At 40.5% G+C, this 12,624-nt stretch overlaps 1 protein-coding gene across 1 annotated transcript; it reads right to left on the bottom strand.

Annotated features, from left to right (window-relative positions):
* Positions 1 to 3,935: 3,935 nt before the first annotated feature.
* LOC114651269 (putative gustatory receptor clone PTE03) lies at positions 3,936 to 4,910 on the bottom strand. The gene has a single exon (XM_028801211.2). It carries the CDS (start codon positions 4,908 to 4,910, stop codon positions 3,936 to 3,938), a length of 975 nt encoding a protein of 324 aa, XP_028657044.2.
* Between the last annotated feature and the right edge of the window lie 7,714 nt (positions 4,911 to 12,624).

The following is a 12,624-nucleotide window of genomic DNA, read 5'->3' as shown; positions in this document are numbered from 1 at the left end:
CTCTGCAAAACATTTAGACATGTGTGCAAGGTGCCAGTCATCACATGAAAAAATGTTAATTCAGTTGTTAGAAAGGTTCCTTCAATGGTGAAGTATAAAGCAAATAGTTTGAAAATAGAGGTTTAAGTGTATGATTAAACTTGTCCAAATGCATGAGGCATGGTCAGAATTTAATAGGACAAAGAGCTACGGTGGATGTCCCTGTGCGTAGAATATAACTATGTGTTCCGCCAGTGGCGTAGCCAGCTTATTGAAGGCCCCTGTGCAGCGCCCTGAGGTGGGCCCCTCCTGTCTAGCATAACTTTTAGTAATTTATTCGCAACTAGATCCTAGGGCCCGGCTAGGCAGAGGTGTCCGCAACTGCATCACTATTGGATCACACACTGCTGACAAACAAACCAGCTCTCTAAATGAAATTTGTAATAACTTTTTAAATAGCTTTATTACAGCCGCTGTAAGTTAGCAAAAATAAAATAAATTGTGGGAATGAAATGTGGGAGGTGTGGGTAGTAGTACAAGTACATACATCTATGTAAATGTGAACCCACTCACTTTTACAAGACAACTTTGTGAAAGAAGGTGATTAAATATAAAGTTTGTGCAATATTACAACTGTAATGCAAGTTTACAGTGAGGTAATTGTACTTATAAGTACAAACAGTTCTACTGGGAGCACTTGATGGACTGACTGAGTGCGTTTATATCTCTTGGGATGAAACTGTTCCTGAACCGCGAAGTCCCTACAGGAAAGGCTCTAAAGCGTTTGCTGAATGGGTGAAGTTCAAATAGACTGTGTGCATGGCTGAAGCAGCGTGTGTTAGAAGCTGTATCCCGATATTTCTTCCAGTTCTTGACACAATCTGCGGTAGAGCTTTATGATTAGCTGCTGTAGAGCTGTGATTCCACACTCAGTTACGTGGGTTAAATACTCAGTGGTGCACTGACAGTGACAATACTAAAGCAGCTATAGTATTTGGTATAGTTTGGCCATTCTGTGCAACATTATATGGTTACAAGTTGATTACAATCAGATGCCTTAAACTAATAAACGATATGCAGTTAATTTCAGGGTATTTGATAAAGCCATGTCAGGGATGTAAATCTAAAAAATAAAGGGAAACCACATAGGAACAGTAGCACTGCTTTGATGCTGTGTGCCGCCAGTTTGCAAAACTGAGTGGAGAACTTGCGTACGCATTTGATTGACCTGGCGTGAAAATGTGCATGGCTTTATGCCAAGTTTAGTTTTTATACATCGCAATATGAGCATGGAAACGGGCGTACGCAACATTTTTGTGCGTACACACCGTTAATACATGAGGCCCCCTGGAAACTGGTCGTTGCTTATCACCTGTGAAATACTGTTCCAATGGTGATGTATGGTGTGGGATTGTTTTTTTTTGTTAGAGACTGGGTTGATTGAGAGTTGAACAGAGCTAAATAAAGAGTTATCCATAATGCAATCTTGCTCAGATCACGTTAGACCTTAGACTGAACTAAAATTTCATGTTCCAACAGGACAATGACCTTAAGCACAAAGCAAAGACAACACAGGAGTGGTTTAGGAACAAACTTTATGAATATTGTTGAGTGGCCCACCCAGATCCTGGACTTACACCAAACCAAACATCTCTGGAGAGACCTGAAAACAACTGTCCACTTAAAATCTCCATACAACCTGGCAGAGCTTGAAAGGATCTGCAGGGAAGAATGGCAGAAAATCCCCATATGTAGGTGTGAGAAGTTGGTCACATCCAGGCTGGAATGGCAGCCAAAGGTGTATCAACTGAGTGTTGAGTAAAAGGTCCGAATGCTTCTGTTAATCTGATAGTTCAGGTTTTTATTTTTAATACATTTGCAAAAATTTCTGAAATCCTGTTTTTACTTTGCCATTCAAGGGAAAAATGAATTTAAGTGTTTATTTAAAGGCCGCAACATAACAAAATATGAACAAAGTAAAGGGGTCTGAAGACCCTCTGAAAGCACTGTACATACAGGTGCTGGTCATAAAATTAGAATATCATGACAAAGTTATTTTATTTCAGTAACTCCATTCAAAAAGTGAAACTTGTATATTAGATTCATTCATTACACACAGACAGATGTATTTCAAATGTTTATTTCTTTTAATGTTGATGATTATAACTGACAACTAATGAAAGTCCCAAATTCAGTATCTCGGAAAATTAGAATATTGTGAAAAGGTTCAATATTGAAGACTCCTGGTGCCACACTCTAATCAGCTAATTAACTCAAAACACCTGCAAAAGCCTTTAAATGGTCTCTCAGTCTAGTTCTGTAGGCTACACAATCATGGGGAAGACTGCTGACTTGACAGTTGTCCAAAAGACGACCATTGACACCTTGCACAAGGAGGGCAAGACACAAAAGGTCATTGCTAAAGAGGCTGGCTGTTCACAGAGCTCTGTGTCCAAGCACATTAATAGAGAGGCGAAGGGAAGGACAAGATGTGGTAGAAAAAAGTGTACAAGCAATAGGGATAACCGCACCCTGGAGAGGATTGTGAAACAAAACCCATTCAAAAATGTGGGGGAGATTCACAAAGAGAGGACTGCAGCTGGAGTCAGTGCTTCAAGAACCACCACGCACAGACGTATGCAAGACATGGGTTTCAGCTGTCGCATTCCTTGTGTCAAGCCACTCTTGAACAAGAGACAGCGTCAGAAGCGTCTCGCCTTTGGACTGCTGCTGAGTGGTCCAAAGTTATGTTCTCTGATGAAAGTAAATTTTGCATTTCCTTTGGAAATCAAGGTCCCAGAGTCTGGAGGAAGAGAGGAGAGGCACAGAATCCACGTTGCTTGAGGTCCAGTGTAAAGTTTCCACAGTCAGTGATGGTTTGGGGTGCCATGTCATCTGCTGGTGTTGGTCCATTGTGTTTTCTGAGGTCCAAGGTCAACGCAGCTGTCTACCAGGAAATTTTAGAGCACTTCATGCTTCCTGCTGCTGACGAACTTTATGGAGATGCAGATTTCATTTTCCAACAGGACCTGGCACCTGCACACAGTGCCAAAGCTACCAGTACCTGGTTTAAGGACCATGGTATCCCTGTTCTTGATTGGCCAGCAAACTCGCCTGACCTTAACCCCATAGAAAATCTATGGGGTATTGTGAAGGGGAAGATGCAATATGCCAGACCCAACAATTCAGAAGAGCTGAAGGCCACTATCAGAGCAACATGGGCTCTCATAACACCTGAGCAGTGCCACAGACTGATCGACTCCATGCCACGCCGCATTGCTGCAGTAATCCAGGCCAAAGGAGCCCCAACTAAATATTGAGTGCTGTACATGCTCATACTTTTCATGTTCATACCTTTCAGTTGGCCAACATTTCTAAAAATCCTTTTTTTGCATTGGTCTTAATTGATATTCTAATATTCCGAGATACTGAATTTGGGACTTTCATTAGTTGTCAGTTATAATCATCAACATTAAAAGAAATAAACATTTGAAATACATCAGTCTGTGTGTAATCAATGAATCTAATATACAAGTTTCACTTTTTGAATGGAATTACTGAAATAAATCAACTGTGTCATGATATTCTAATTTTATGACCAGCACCTGTAGACACACATACTGTATGCATTAACATATATCTATATTTTTTTGGCTGCTGTCCATGGTTCCCAAGATGCACTATTGTGGTGTTTGGTACAGATGTACAGTACAAAACTACATTTTTCACAAACCTGACAATAGTTTTGTGAAACCAATTAAAAAAGGTTTTGGTATCAAATACATAAAAGCATAAGCACATAAATAAATAAATAGTCAACAGAAAAATAGAATTTCTGGAAGGTCATTTATAAAGTTTTTGTTTCTTTTATGGAATTCCGATAAATTTCCAAAGTGAATGGAGGAGTTTTACCACACAAATATGCCAAATTCTATGCTATTAACAGCAGAACACACCTAGAAAGTGAAGCTCCTGGTGTTTGGCAATATTCGAGTCTTCCTAAACGTCTTCACGAGGCTCCCCCTAATCTCTTTATTCCTTAGACAGTAAATGATGGGATTCATTAAAGGAGGTGTCACATTCTGGAGCACCGCGGCCATGATGCGCACGTCTGCAGAGGTGCCAGGGACTCTGTAGGAGATGTAGACAAATGCAGCAGCGAGAAAAAAAACACTGATGATCAGTAGGTGTGTCCCGCATGTGGAAAAGGCTTTCAGGCGACCCTCAGCACTTTTGATTTTCAGCACTGATGTAATTATCTTTATATAGGAAAACAGGATGTAGGTGAGGGGAATAAACAATACAGTCATTGCTAAAGTTAACCCCATGTAGTTGTTGATCACAATGTCCGCACAGGCCAGTCTCACCACAGACGAATGATCACAGAAACAGTGAATCACTTTATTAGGACCACAGAATGGCAGTCGTAGGGCTAACCCAACCAGAATCAGGCCAACAACTATTCCTAATGTCCAACAGCAAGCAATTTGCTTCAGAACGAGCCTGTTGTTCATCAGAGAAGGATAATGCAGGGGATTGCAAATGGCTAAGTACCTGTCATAGGCCATGACTGCAAGTAGAAAGGATTCTGTCGTGACAAGGGCCAAATAGAAGCCCATCTGTGTAAGGCATCCTCCAAAGGAAATGAAGGAGTTGTCAAAACTGAGGACATCTAACATTTTTGGAACAGTTGTAGAGGAGATGGCGATGTCAACAACAGCAAGACTAGAAATTAGAACATACATGGGGATGTGAAGACCTTCGTCAAATGCAAATATGACGAGGATTAGAAGATTTCCAAGTAAAATCAGTAAGTAAGCAGTAAGGAAAATAGCAAAAAGTGTGTTCTTGTTTTCTCTTTCCTGGAATCCTGGAAAACCAAAGATAATGAATTCCTGGACTCTGAAATCAGTGAAGTTTGAAATGGACATGGTGAGTTATTTGTAGAAAAGGTGATAATACCTATAAAGTGGGAAAAGGAGAAAAAAAATCTTAATTTAAAATAATTAAAACAAAGTAGATAGTATGATCATTGTCTTTTACAAAAATAATTTAACATCATCTTGTTTCCTGAACTGCTTTTTTTCTGGTATGGATCATGATGTAAACTGAATGAGCAACACACCTGACTTTGTTGTGGCCACCTGGATTTTTCCTCAGATCAGTTTAAGTTTCAATTTTTAAGCTAAATTGGACACAACATGAGCCATGCCACTATCTTGTATAATAGGGCTTACATAATGTCACAGCTCAAGCGCATCACGTACCTGGCAACCATGTAACATTTTTGGAACCAGACAAAAGAATTCATACAATGACGGTGCCCATGAAATAGTAATCCAACAAAAGGATGCTGATGATAATGTCATTCTCAAAAATAATAAATGATTCAGCAACAGTGGAAAATGGTTTGTGCAATCCTTTATAGCAAGTAGATGTGAAGATAATGCTCTATGTCTGGTCACTATTCAAGGAGTGGATATGGAGGCGGTCCACTCCTACAAGTACTTGGGGGTCCACATGTTTAACATCCTAGACACAGAGGGACTATAAAAGAAAGGGCAGAGCAGACACTTCTTCCTTAGGAGACTGCATTCCTTTAATGAGGGTCGTGACATCCTTCACATCTTCTGTAACTCTGTGATGGCCAGTGTGGTGTGCTGGGCTGGTAACATCACTTCAAGAGAAGCCCACTGAATTAACAAGCTAATTGAAAGGGCAGGTCAGTTATAGGATGCACTCTTAACCCTCTGGAGGTCATAACAAAGTGAGAATTAAAACAAAACTGAGTGTTGTTATGAACAATGCTGCACATCCTCTCTGTGACACACTAACACTGAGGACTTTCAGCCAATGAATTATTCAGCAGAAGTGTGTCAAGAAACATGACTGGAGCTCTTTTATACCAACAGTTATACGTCTGCATAATGCCTTACTGTGCCTGCGACTGCCAAGTCAGAATGTTTCTTTATTAATTTTCTCTCTTTTTAGTTATTTTGGTGTTCAGACCATATTGTGGTGTGTGTGTGTATATTTATGTATTTATTTATATATTTACTAGGGGGCTTCGCCCCTGCTTGTGCTTCGCACCATTGTGAAGAGGGGGTTGAACGCATCCCAAGGAGACGCATCCACTCCTCTGAAACCACGCTTAAACGGTTATACAATGGGAAACAAATACATTTTTTAACTCCTCTTTGCTCAATCAGCTGTTGGCTTGCTGCTGCTGTTTTGCTGTATGATCTGCACTTCGCTTGCTTACCCCTTCCCTCGCCCCCCTAGTCAAAATTGCTGAATTTGCATATTTCCTGTTCAAATACAGGGAGAAACGCGAGATGCAGTAGCGACGAGCCTCACCTCACCTGAGACTGCGCTCTCCCTCACACACGGGGTTGATGCCTGCAATTGGCATGTGCCTGTTGCTGTCTCTCTGTATGTCGCCAATATAATGTTTGCAGACACGTTTATTATACACTGTGACTTTCCACAGTCTGGCTAATATCTTTAATGAATGTGTGTGACATAATTAGTCTTGCTGATCGGACATAAAACCACAGTGAAAAGGCACAAGGTGAGGAAGAGTACCGTGCCGCCCTGAAGGGGGTGCATGTGAGCCTAACAGGTGCTCGTTGCCGCTGTTCCTCTACACAGAGAAACGCCAATAAGTTAGCGATATCAGAAAGTCAAGTGCACTGCAGCAGTCCGTTCATTTTTATTTATTGTTCTGACTAACTACCAAAATGGAAGACTTTTAAAACTAAAGTAAAATAAGGAGGACTTTAACAAGAAACTGATCAAGATTTTCCTTGAGAAGGATAGACATATGGACTTTATTTACAAATAAAGGTGAAGACCATAAACGGTTTTCAATTTTATAAAAAATGGGAGGGTGCAGAGCAAATGCGCTCTCACACCACTATAAATGTAATGTTCTTTATTAGCCAAATATGTACCTTACCTATCTGAGTGTGTGTAAAGAATGCTGATGAGATATGACACATAACCAGTAGTCAATGTGCATGCTGGCTGCCAGCTGAATAGTGAATAAGTTACTTTTTTGCATTCTTATATTTGTAAATCTGACTCTGAAGAAGTCAGTGCCTCACCAGCCATGAACCTCAGTGCATGTCACTGGTCCAAATGTAGACTCCAACAAGGTGTAGAAACATCTCATCTCAAATGCAGTTTAGATGCACAGAAATGAGCAATGCAACAAGCATAATGTTCACTAACATTTTTCGATGTTTTTTGATGGGTTAGTGTTTCCACCCATCTTTACTGCAATGATGAGCCAGCGTTTTCTTAAATATATTGGTCTGAGAGCACCATCAAAAGTCTCCAGTTGGTAGTGTGGACAAAAGGCGAAAACAGAGGCTAAATGTAGTAGTGTGTATGTACCCAAAATTATTTTAATAAAAAAAGGTAAACAAAAATGTAAAATATAATACAAACAAAATATTATAGAAACCAAAGACATTTAAATTGTGGTCATCTATTTTTTATAATTTTATAAAATTATAAATTTAATATAATTTATATAATTTTATTAATTATAATTTTATTTTTTATAATTGTGGTATGTGAATTTCCCCTTGGGATTAATAAAGTATCTATCTATCTATCTATCTATCTATCTATCTATCTATCTATCTATCTATCTATCTATCTATCTATCTATCTATCTATCTTTCTATCTATCTATCTATCTATCTATCTGTCCAGCACTATTATTACCAAGTGTCAAACACCACATGTGTGTTGATTTAACTAGGTAAACCCTAATATACACTTCTATGCTGAGATACACCAAAAGTGGATTTCCATCTCACATGAAACAAAAGTGTGTTTAACTGGCTTTGTGATCTGAAGCCCCCAATGAATTTGCCCCCCAATGAACCATCAAAAGTCTCCAGTTTCATTGGTAGTGTGGACAAAAAGCGAAAACAGAGGCTAAATGTAGTAGTGTGTATGTACCCAAAGGATGGATGAACCAACCAGTGATGAAAGAAGATGAAAACGCTGAAGAATACTGGGCCAGTTGTGAGTTGCTAGTCAACTTTACATTTGCATCTTTGAGGAATAAGGGAAAACTGGAGTATTTTGTTAAAAACTGCAAAGTTGTGGACCGAATGTAAAGACTCTGGCTAAACTGGCATGTGAAAGAAGAAACCTGGAGCTCTGAGGCAGTAGCCATGACCATCTGAAATGAGATGCAAAGCGATAAGCGGAACAAATTTCAATTCGCATAGTATTGTGAAAATCATCACTAAGATTTGTTTCACAGGCAATTTCTCAATTGCAAATTATTAATCTCACTAAATAGTGTGTGGTGGGTGGCCACGGCCATTACCTGGTTGGGACGCCAGCTGGATGGAAGGACTAGGGGAGAGAGCATCTACAAGGCAATACCTTCCCTGGGATGCTAGAGGGCAGCCCCCCCTGGGCGACTGTGACACCATGGATTCCCACAGGGCACGCTGGTAGTTGGAGTTTGGCAGAGCCCTGCTGGGTTCCTTGAGAGCCACCAGGGGAGCTGCAGAGCCCTACTTTTGGCTTTCACCACACCTGGGAGTGATTCTGGGTCTGATTAATGAGCCACCTGGAACACTCCAAGGGCCAACATAAAAGCAGCCGCCTCACTCCACTCGGGGAGCTAGAGTCAGGAGGAGGTGGATGAAGCTTTCCTGGAGGAGCGTAGGGGAAAGACAAAGAGAGAAAGAGAGAAAGAAGAGAGAAGAGAGAAGAAGTATGCTATGCTTTATGCACTATTAGCCGTCCCCTGCGGCTCTTTCCGCGTAGTAGTGAAACAGGAAAAACTTTAAAAATCAATAAACAAACAGGTATCGCTAGATAAGCAGAGACAAGGTACGCTCCAAAATGTGGCCAGAGAAAGATCGACTCGAACGGAGGCTGGCGCGTGAGTAAGGTGGGCCCCGCCTGGCTCCCCACTCCTGACGTCACAGTTTCCCCTCCCCCCCCCTCCCCCCACCCCCTTCAGCCCACATCCTCTGTCTCGGATTAGAGCAAATAAATCGCTCCTGCAAGAGAACTATGATACTTAGTGTGATGAGAGAAGTTGCAAAATCAACCGGAATGTTCAAGCAACTTATAGAAAAAAAACCCGATCTAAATCCATTAAGTAGTTCTCTCGTGAAAAGTGAACAGACAGACAGACGTTGGATTTTATATATATATATATATATATATATATATATATATATATATATATACAGTGGAACCTCGAGATACGATCACCTCTGTATACGAGAAATTCAAAATATGAGCGAAAAATTCAGATCTAAATACGAGCATTGGCTCACGTAACGAGCCACGAGCCAGGCTGTGGGTATAGCTCGCGGCTTAGCGAGGGGGCGTGGTAGCTGTAGCGAGCCGCAGGGCGATCTGCGGTGTCTGCGTTTCTCACCTAAGTGCACAGGTGGGAAACTGCCCACATCCATGATTTGTCCTGTGGCTGATGGGCTGGGCAGGGTTGCCACCCGTCCTTTAAAATACGGAATCGTCCAGTATTTGAGAATGAAATTGCGCGTCCCGTTTTGAATCAATACGTATGCGTCCCTTATTTTTTTGTATTAAAAGTGGTAACATTAGCAGCTGCCATGTCTTCCCCGCATATATAGAGAAGCGCGAGCCGGTTAAGGGGGAGAAGAAGTCAAAGAAAAGAGAGGAGAGGAGAGGAGAGAGAATGGAGGTTGCAGGAGGAGGCAGGAATCCGCAGCAGTAGGAAGTCGGTGCGAGAGAGCGAGCGAGTACAGGCTCGCGTGTAGCTGAACAGGCGAGCCAAACAGCTGAAGCAGGACGGTGTAGAGAAGGTCAGCTGCATTAAGTGTCTCGCCTGTTGCAGAGCCCGCATGGTAGAAGCAGGTGAGACGCTAACAGAGAAGAAGCACCGGGGATTGTCATCTGTTTTTTGAAGACTGCTTCCTGTTGACGTTTTAACCTCGTGTTAAAGGATTGTTATTCTTATGTACTTTAAACCTCCACTTCACAACTGTTTTAAGGATTAAAGATTTATTGAATGCTCTACTGCACTTTGGACACCTGTTTTGATTCTTTTAATAATCAGTTATATTATTTACCAGTGTTATTTATTAAAGGTAGACTACAGTATATATAATTTATCAGTGTTATTTGTTAGGAAAATTGATTTTTATGTTAATATATTTGGGATGCGGAACGGATTAACTGGATTTCCATTATTTTCAATGGGGACGTTTGTTCTAGTTACAAGAAATTCGCTATACAAGCTCAGTGCTGGAACGAATTAAACTCGTATCTAGAGGTTCCACTGTATATATATATATATATATATATATATATATAGGATTCAGCGGGTTGGAAAATGGATGGATGGATATATATATAGAGAGAGAGAGAGAGATGATGTGGGGAGCAGAGAAAAGTGCTCCCCAGCTGTAAATAAAACGTGTGTGCTGGTGTGGAACTTGTGTCTGCCTGTCTGAGTTGGGTTAGCGTGGTCCCGGTGGTCCACAAGTGTTTTAAAGCACCTTTATCATGAGAATGATGCTATATAAATAAAATGTATTATTATTACTTTTATTAAAGTTTTTTTTTTTGATGGAAAGAATGGAGTACTCCTCCTTAAAGCCTTGTGCAAACATTCATGTTTACCTGAGTTCTTTTCCACATCTGCATAAAGCATGTATTCCATGTCACACCAGTAAAATCAATTCTATTTATGTCCCTCGCTAAAATAAAATATATTGCAATATACTCAGAAATCTTGCAATATAATCTAACATATACAGTATGTAGTTGAAATGTATATTGTTAAGGTTATATGTGAAATATAAGGAAACATATTTTCCTTCGTCTTATCCACTCACAATAACAATAATAATAATAATTCATTACATTTATATAGCGCTTTTCTCAGTACTCAAAGCGCTATCCACACAGGGAGGAACCAGGAAGCGAACCCACAATCTTCCACAGTCTCCTTACTGCAAAGCAGCAGCACTACCACTGCACCACCAACTCAGTAATCAACCAAAAAACACTAGTTTGTGACGCGTGAGTTCCTGTCTTACACCCCAAAACACGAGGCTGAGGCTCAGTACTTTAGCTAAAATAGCTTTATTAGCTTGAAACAGGAACAGCTCGGATATTTATTGTAGCAGGATCTACCACTCTACTGTACACAGACACAGCAAACAGGCAGAGTCGGGACCAGGCCAGTGGCCAAGTAATCTTGTTCCCTGCATTTACAATGTTCCTTGCATCACCCATCGGTGACAGGCGCGTACAGTGTGATTTCGATCGGCTTTTAGTTGTTTCCGTGGTGCTATGCTGCTGCGCTGCGAACCTGTGGTTGCCTCTGCAACAGACAAGCAGTCCTTCACAGAAGCGGCAGTTGTGCTTCGGTGTATTGTCCCGTTGGGTTGGCGGTCCTAAAAGGGTTCAGAAACCTTACAAGTTAAAATGCTGAACAGCTCAAATTTGGCAGAGTGGTAGTACAGTACGTATCAGCTAAGAAACTACATTTCAGCATATCAATATTTAGGGGTAAAGCCCTCCTATAATAAAAAAATTAAATGCCCAAAAATCCCAGAAACACGTTGAGTAATTGAATTGAAACTTGGTGATGTTAAAGAAAAAAGAAATTAGCCAATGCGTGTTTTTTTTTGTTTTGTTTTATTTTCTCTGTATTTGTTAGAAATAAAACGTTAGCGAATAGGGTATTCATAAACAGCATATCCTTTTTTCGCTTCAGCTATTGTTGCCTAGAGAAATGGGGCATGCAGTTCATGCAAATAAATGCTGCAAGCAGAACAGTGCCATGGTATAATCTGTGGCTGCAGTCGCGTAGAGAAATGGAGCTGCAGTGAGTGCAGGGGAAAAAACAGACAAGGTGGTGATCTGCATGGAAGATGACATATGAAGTGGACAGAGAAAAGTTAGGTGAAACTTAAAGAAGATGTGGTTACCCCTTGGGTACATGGAGTACTCCCTATTCTGTCGACTTCTTCTAGCTTCTCATTTTGAGGTATAAAATACACACAAATTCAAGCCGGATTGGATTATTGACTGCTCTTATATACTTAAATTTCAAAGAACAGGGGAGTTGGGAGGGGGTGGCTTGCCGGTAAAACGTATTCACTCTTGTTGAAAACTATAAGGTGTCCCCTTGTAGGTAAGACCACAATGTGCCACTATGTTCACAGAGCAGAAATGGAGAACTGCTGGTACAGCCCCCATAAAGCCCTGTGTACAACACAAGCTAGGAGTGATGGCACACCTTTGTCATTTTAAACGCTTGCACAGCTCATGGGCAGAACATAGAAGAGCTGGTCATCGTACATAGTCTACCATATTATTCCTTTTCACCTCTTCTTATCTGTACAGTGCTTTAAAGTGTTGAGTTCATTCCATGGAACATGTACTGTTGTGCTTAAAAGTTTGTGAACCCTTTAGAATTTTCTATATTTCTGCATAAATATGACCTAAAACATCATCAGATTTTCACTCAAGTCCTAAAAGTAGATAAAGAGAAACCAGTTAAACAAATGAGACAAAAATATTATACTTGGTCATTTATTTATTGAGGAAAATGATTGAATATTACATATTTGTGAGTGGCAAAAGTATGTGAACCTTTGCTTTCAG

This window comes from Erpetoichthys calabaricus, chromosome 4, assembly GCF_900747795.2.
Source record: "Erpetoichthys calabaricus chromosome 4, fErpCal1.3, whole genome shotgun sequence".
NCBI classification, from domain to species: domain Eukaryota; kingdom Metazoa; phylum Chordata; class Cladistia; order Polypteriformes; family Polypteridae; genus Erpetoichthys; species Erpetoichthys calabaricus.
This window is presented reverse-complemented; position numbering and strand designations above follow the sequence as displayed.

What these genes read in the sequence shown, in the direction of transcription:
- LOC114651269 (XM_028801211.2), bottom strand. Translation starts at nt 4,910, where the DNA reads ATGTCCATTTCAAACTTCACTGATTTCAGAGTCCAGGAATTCATTATC.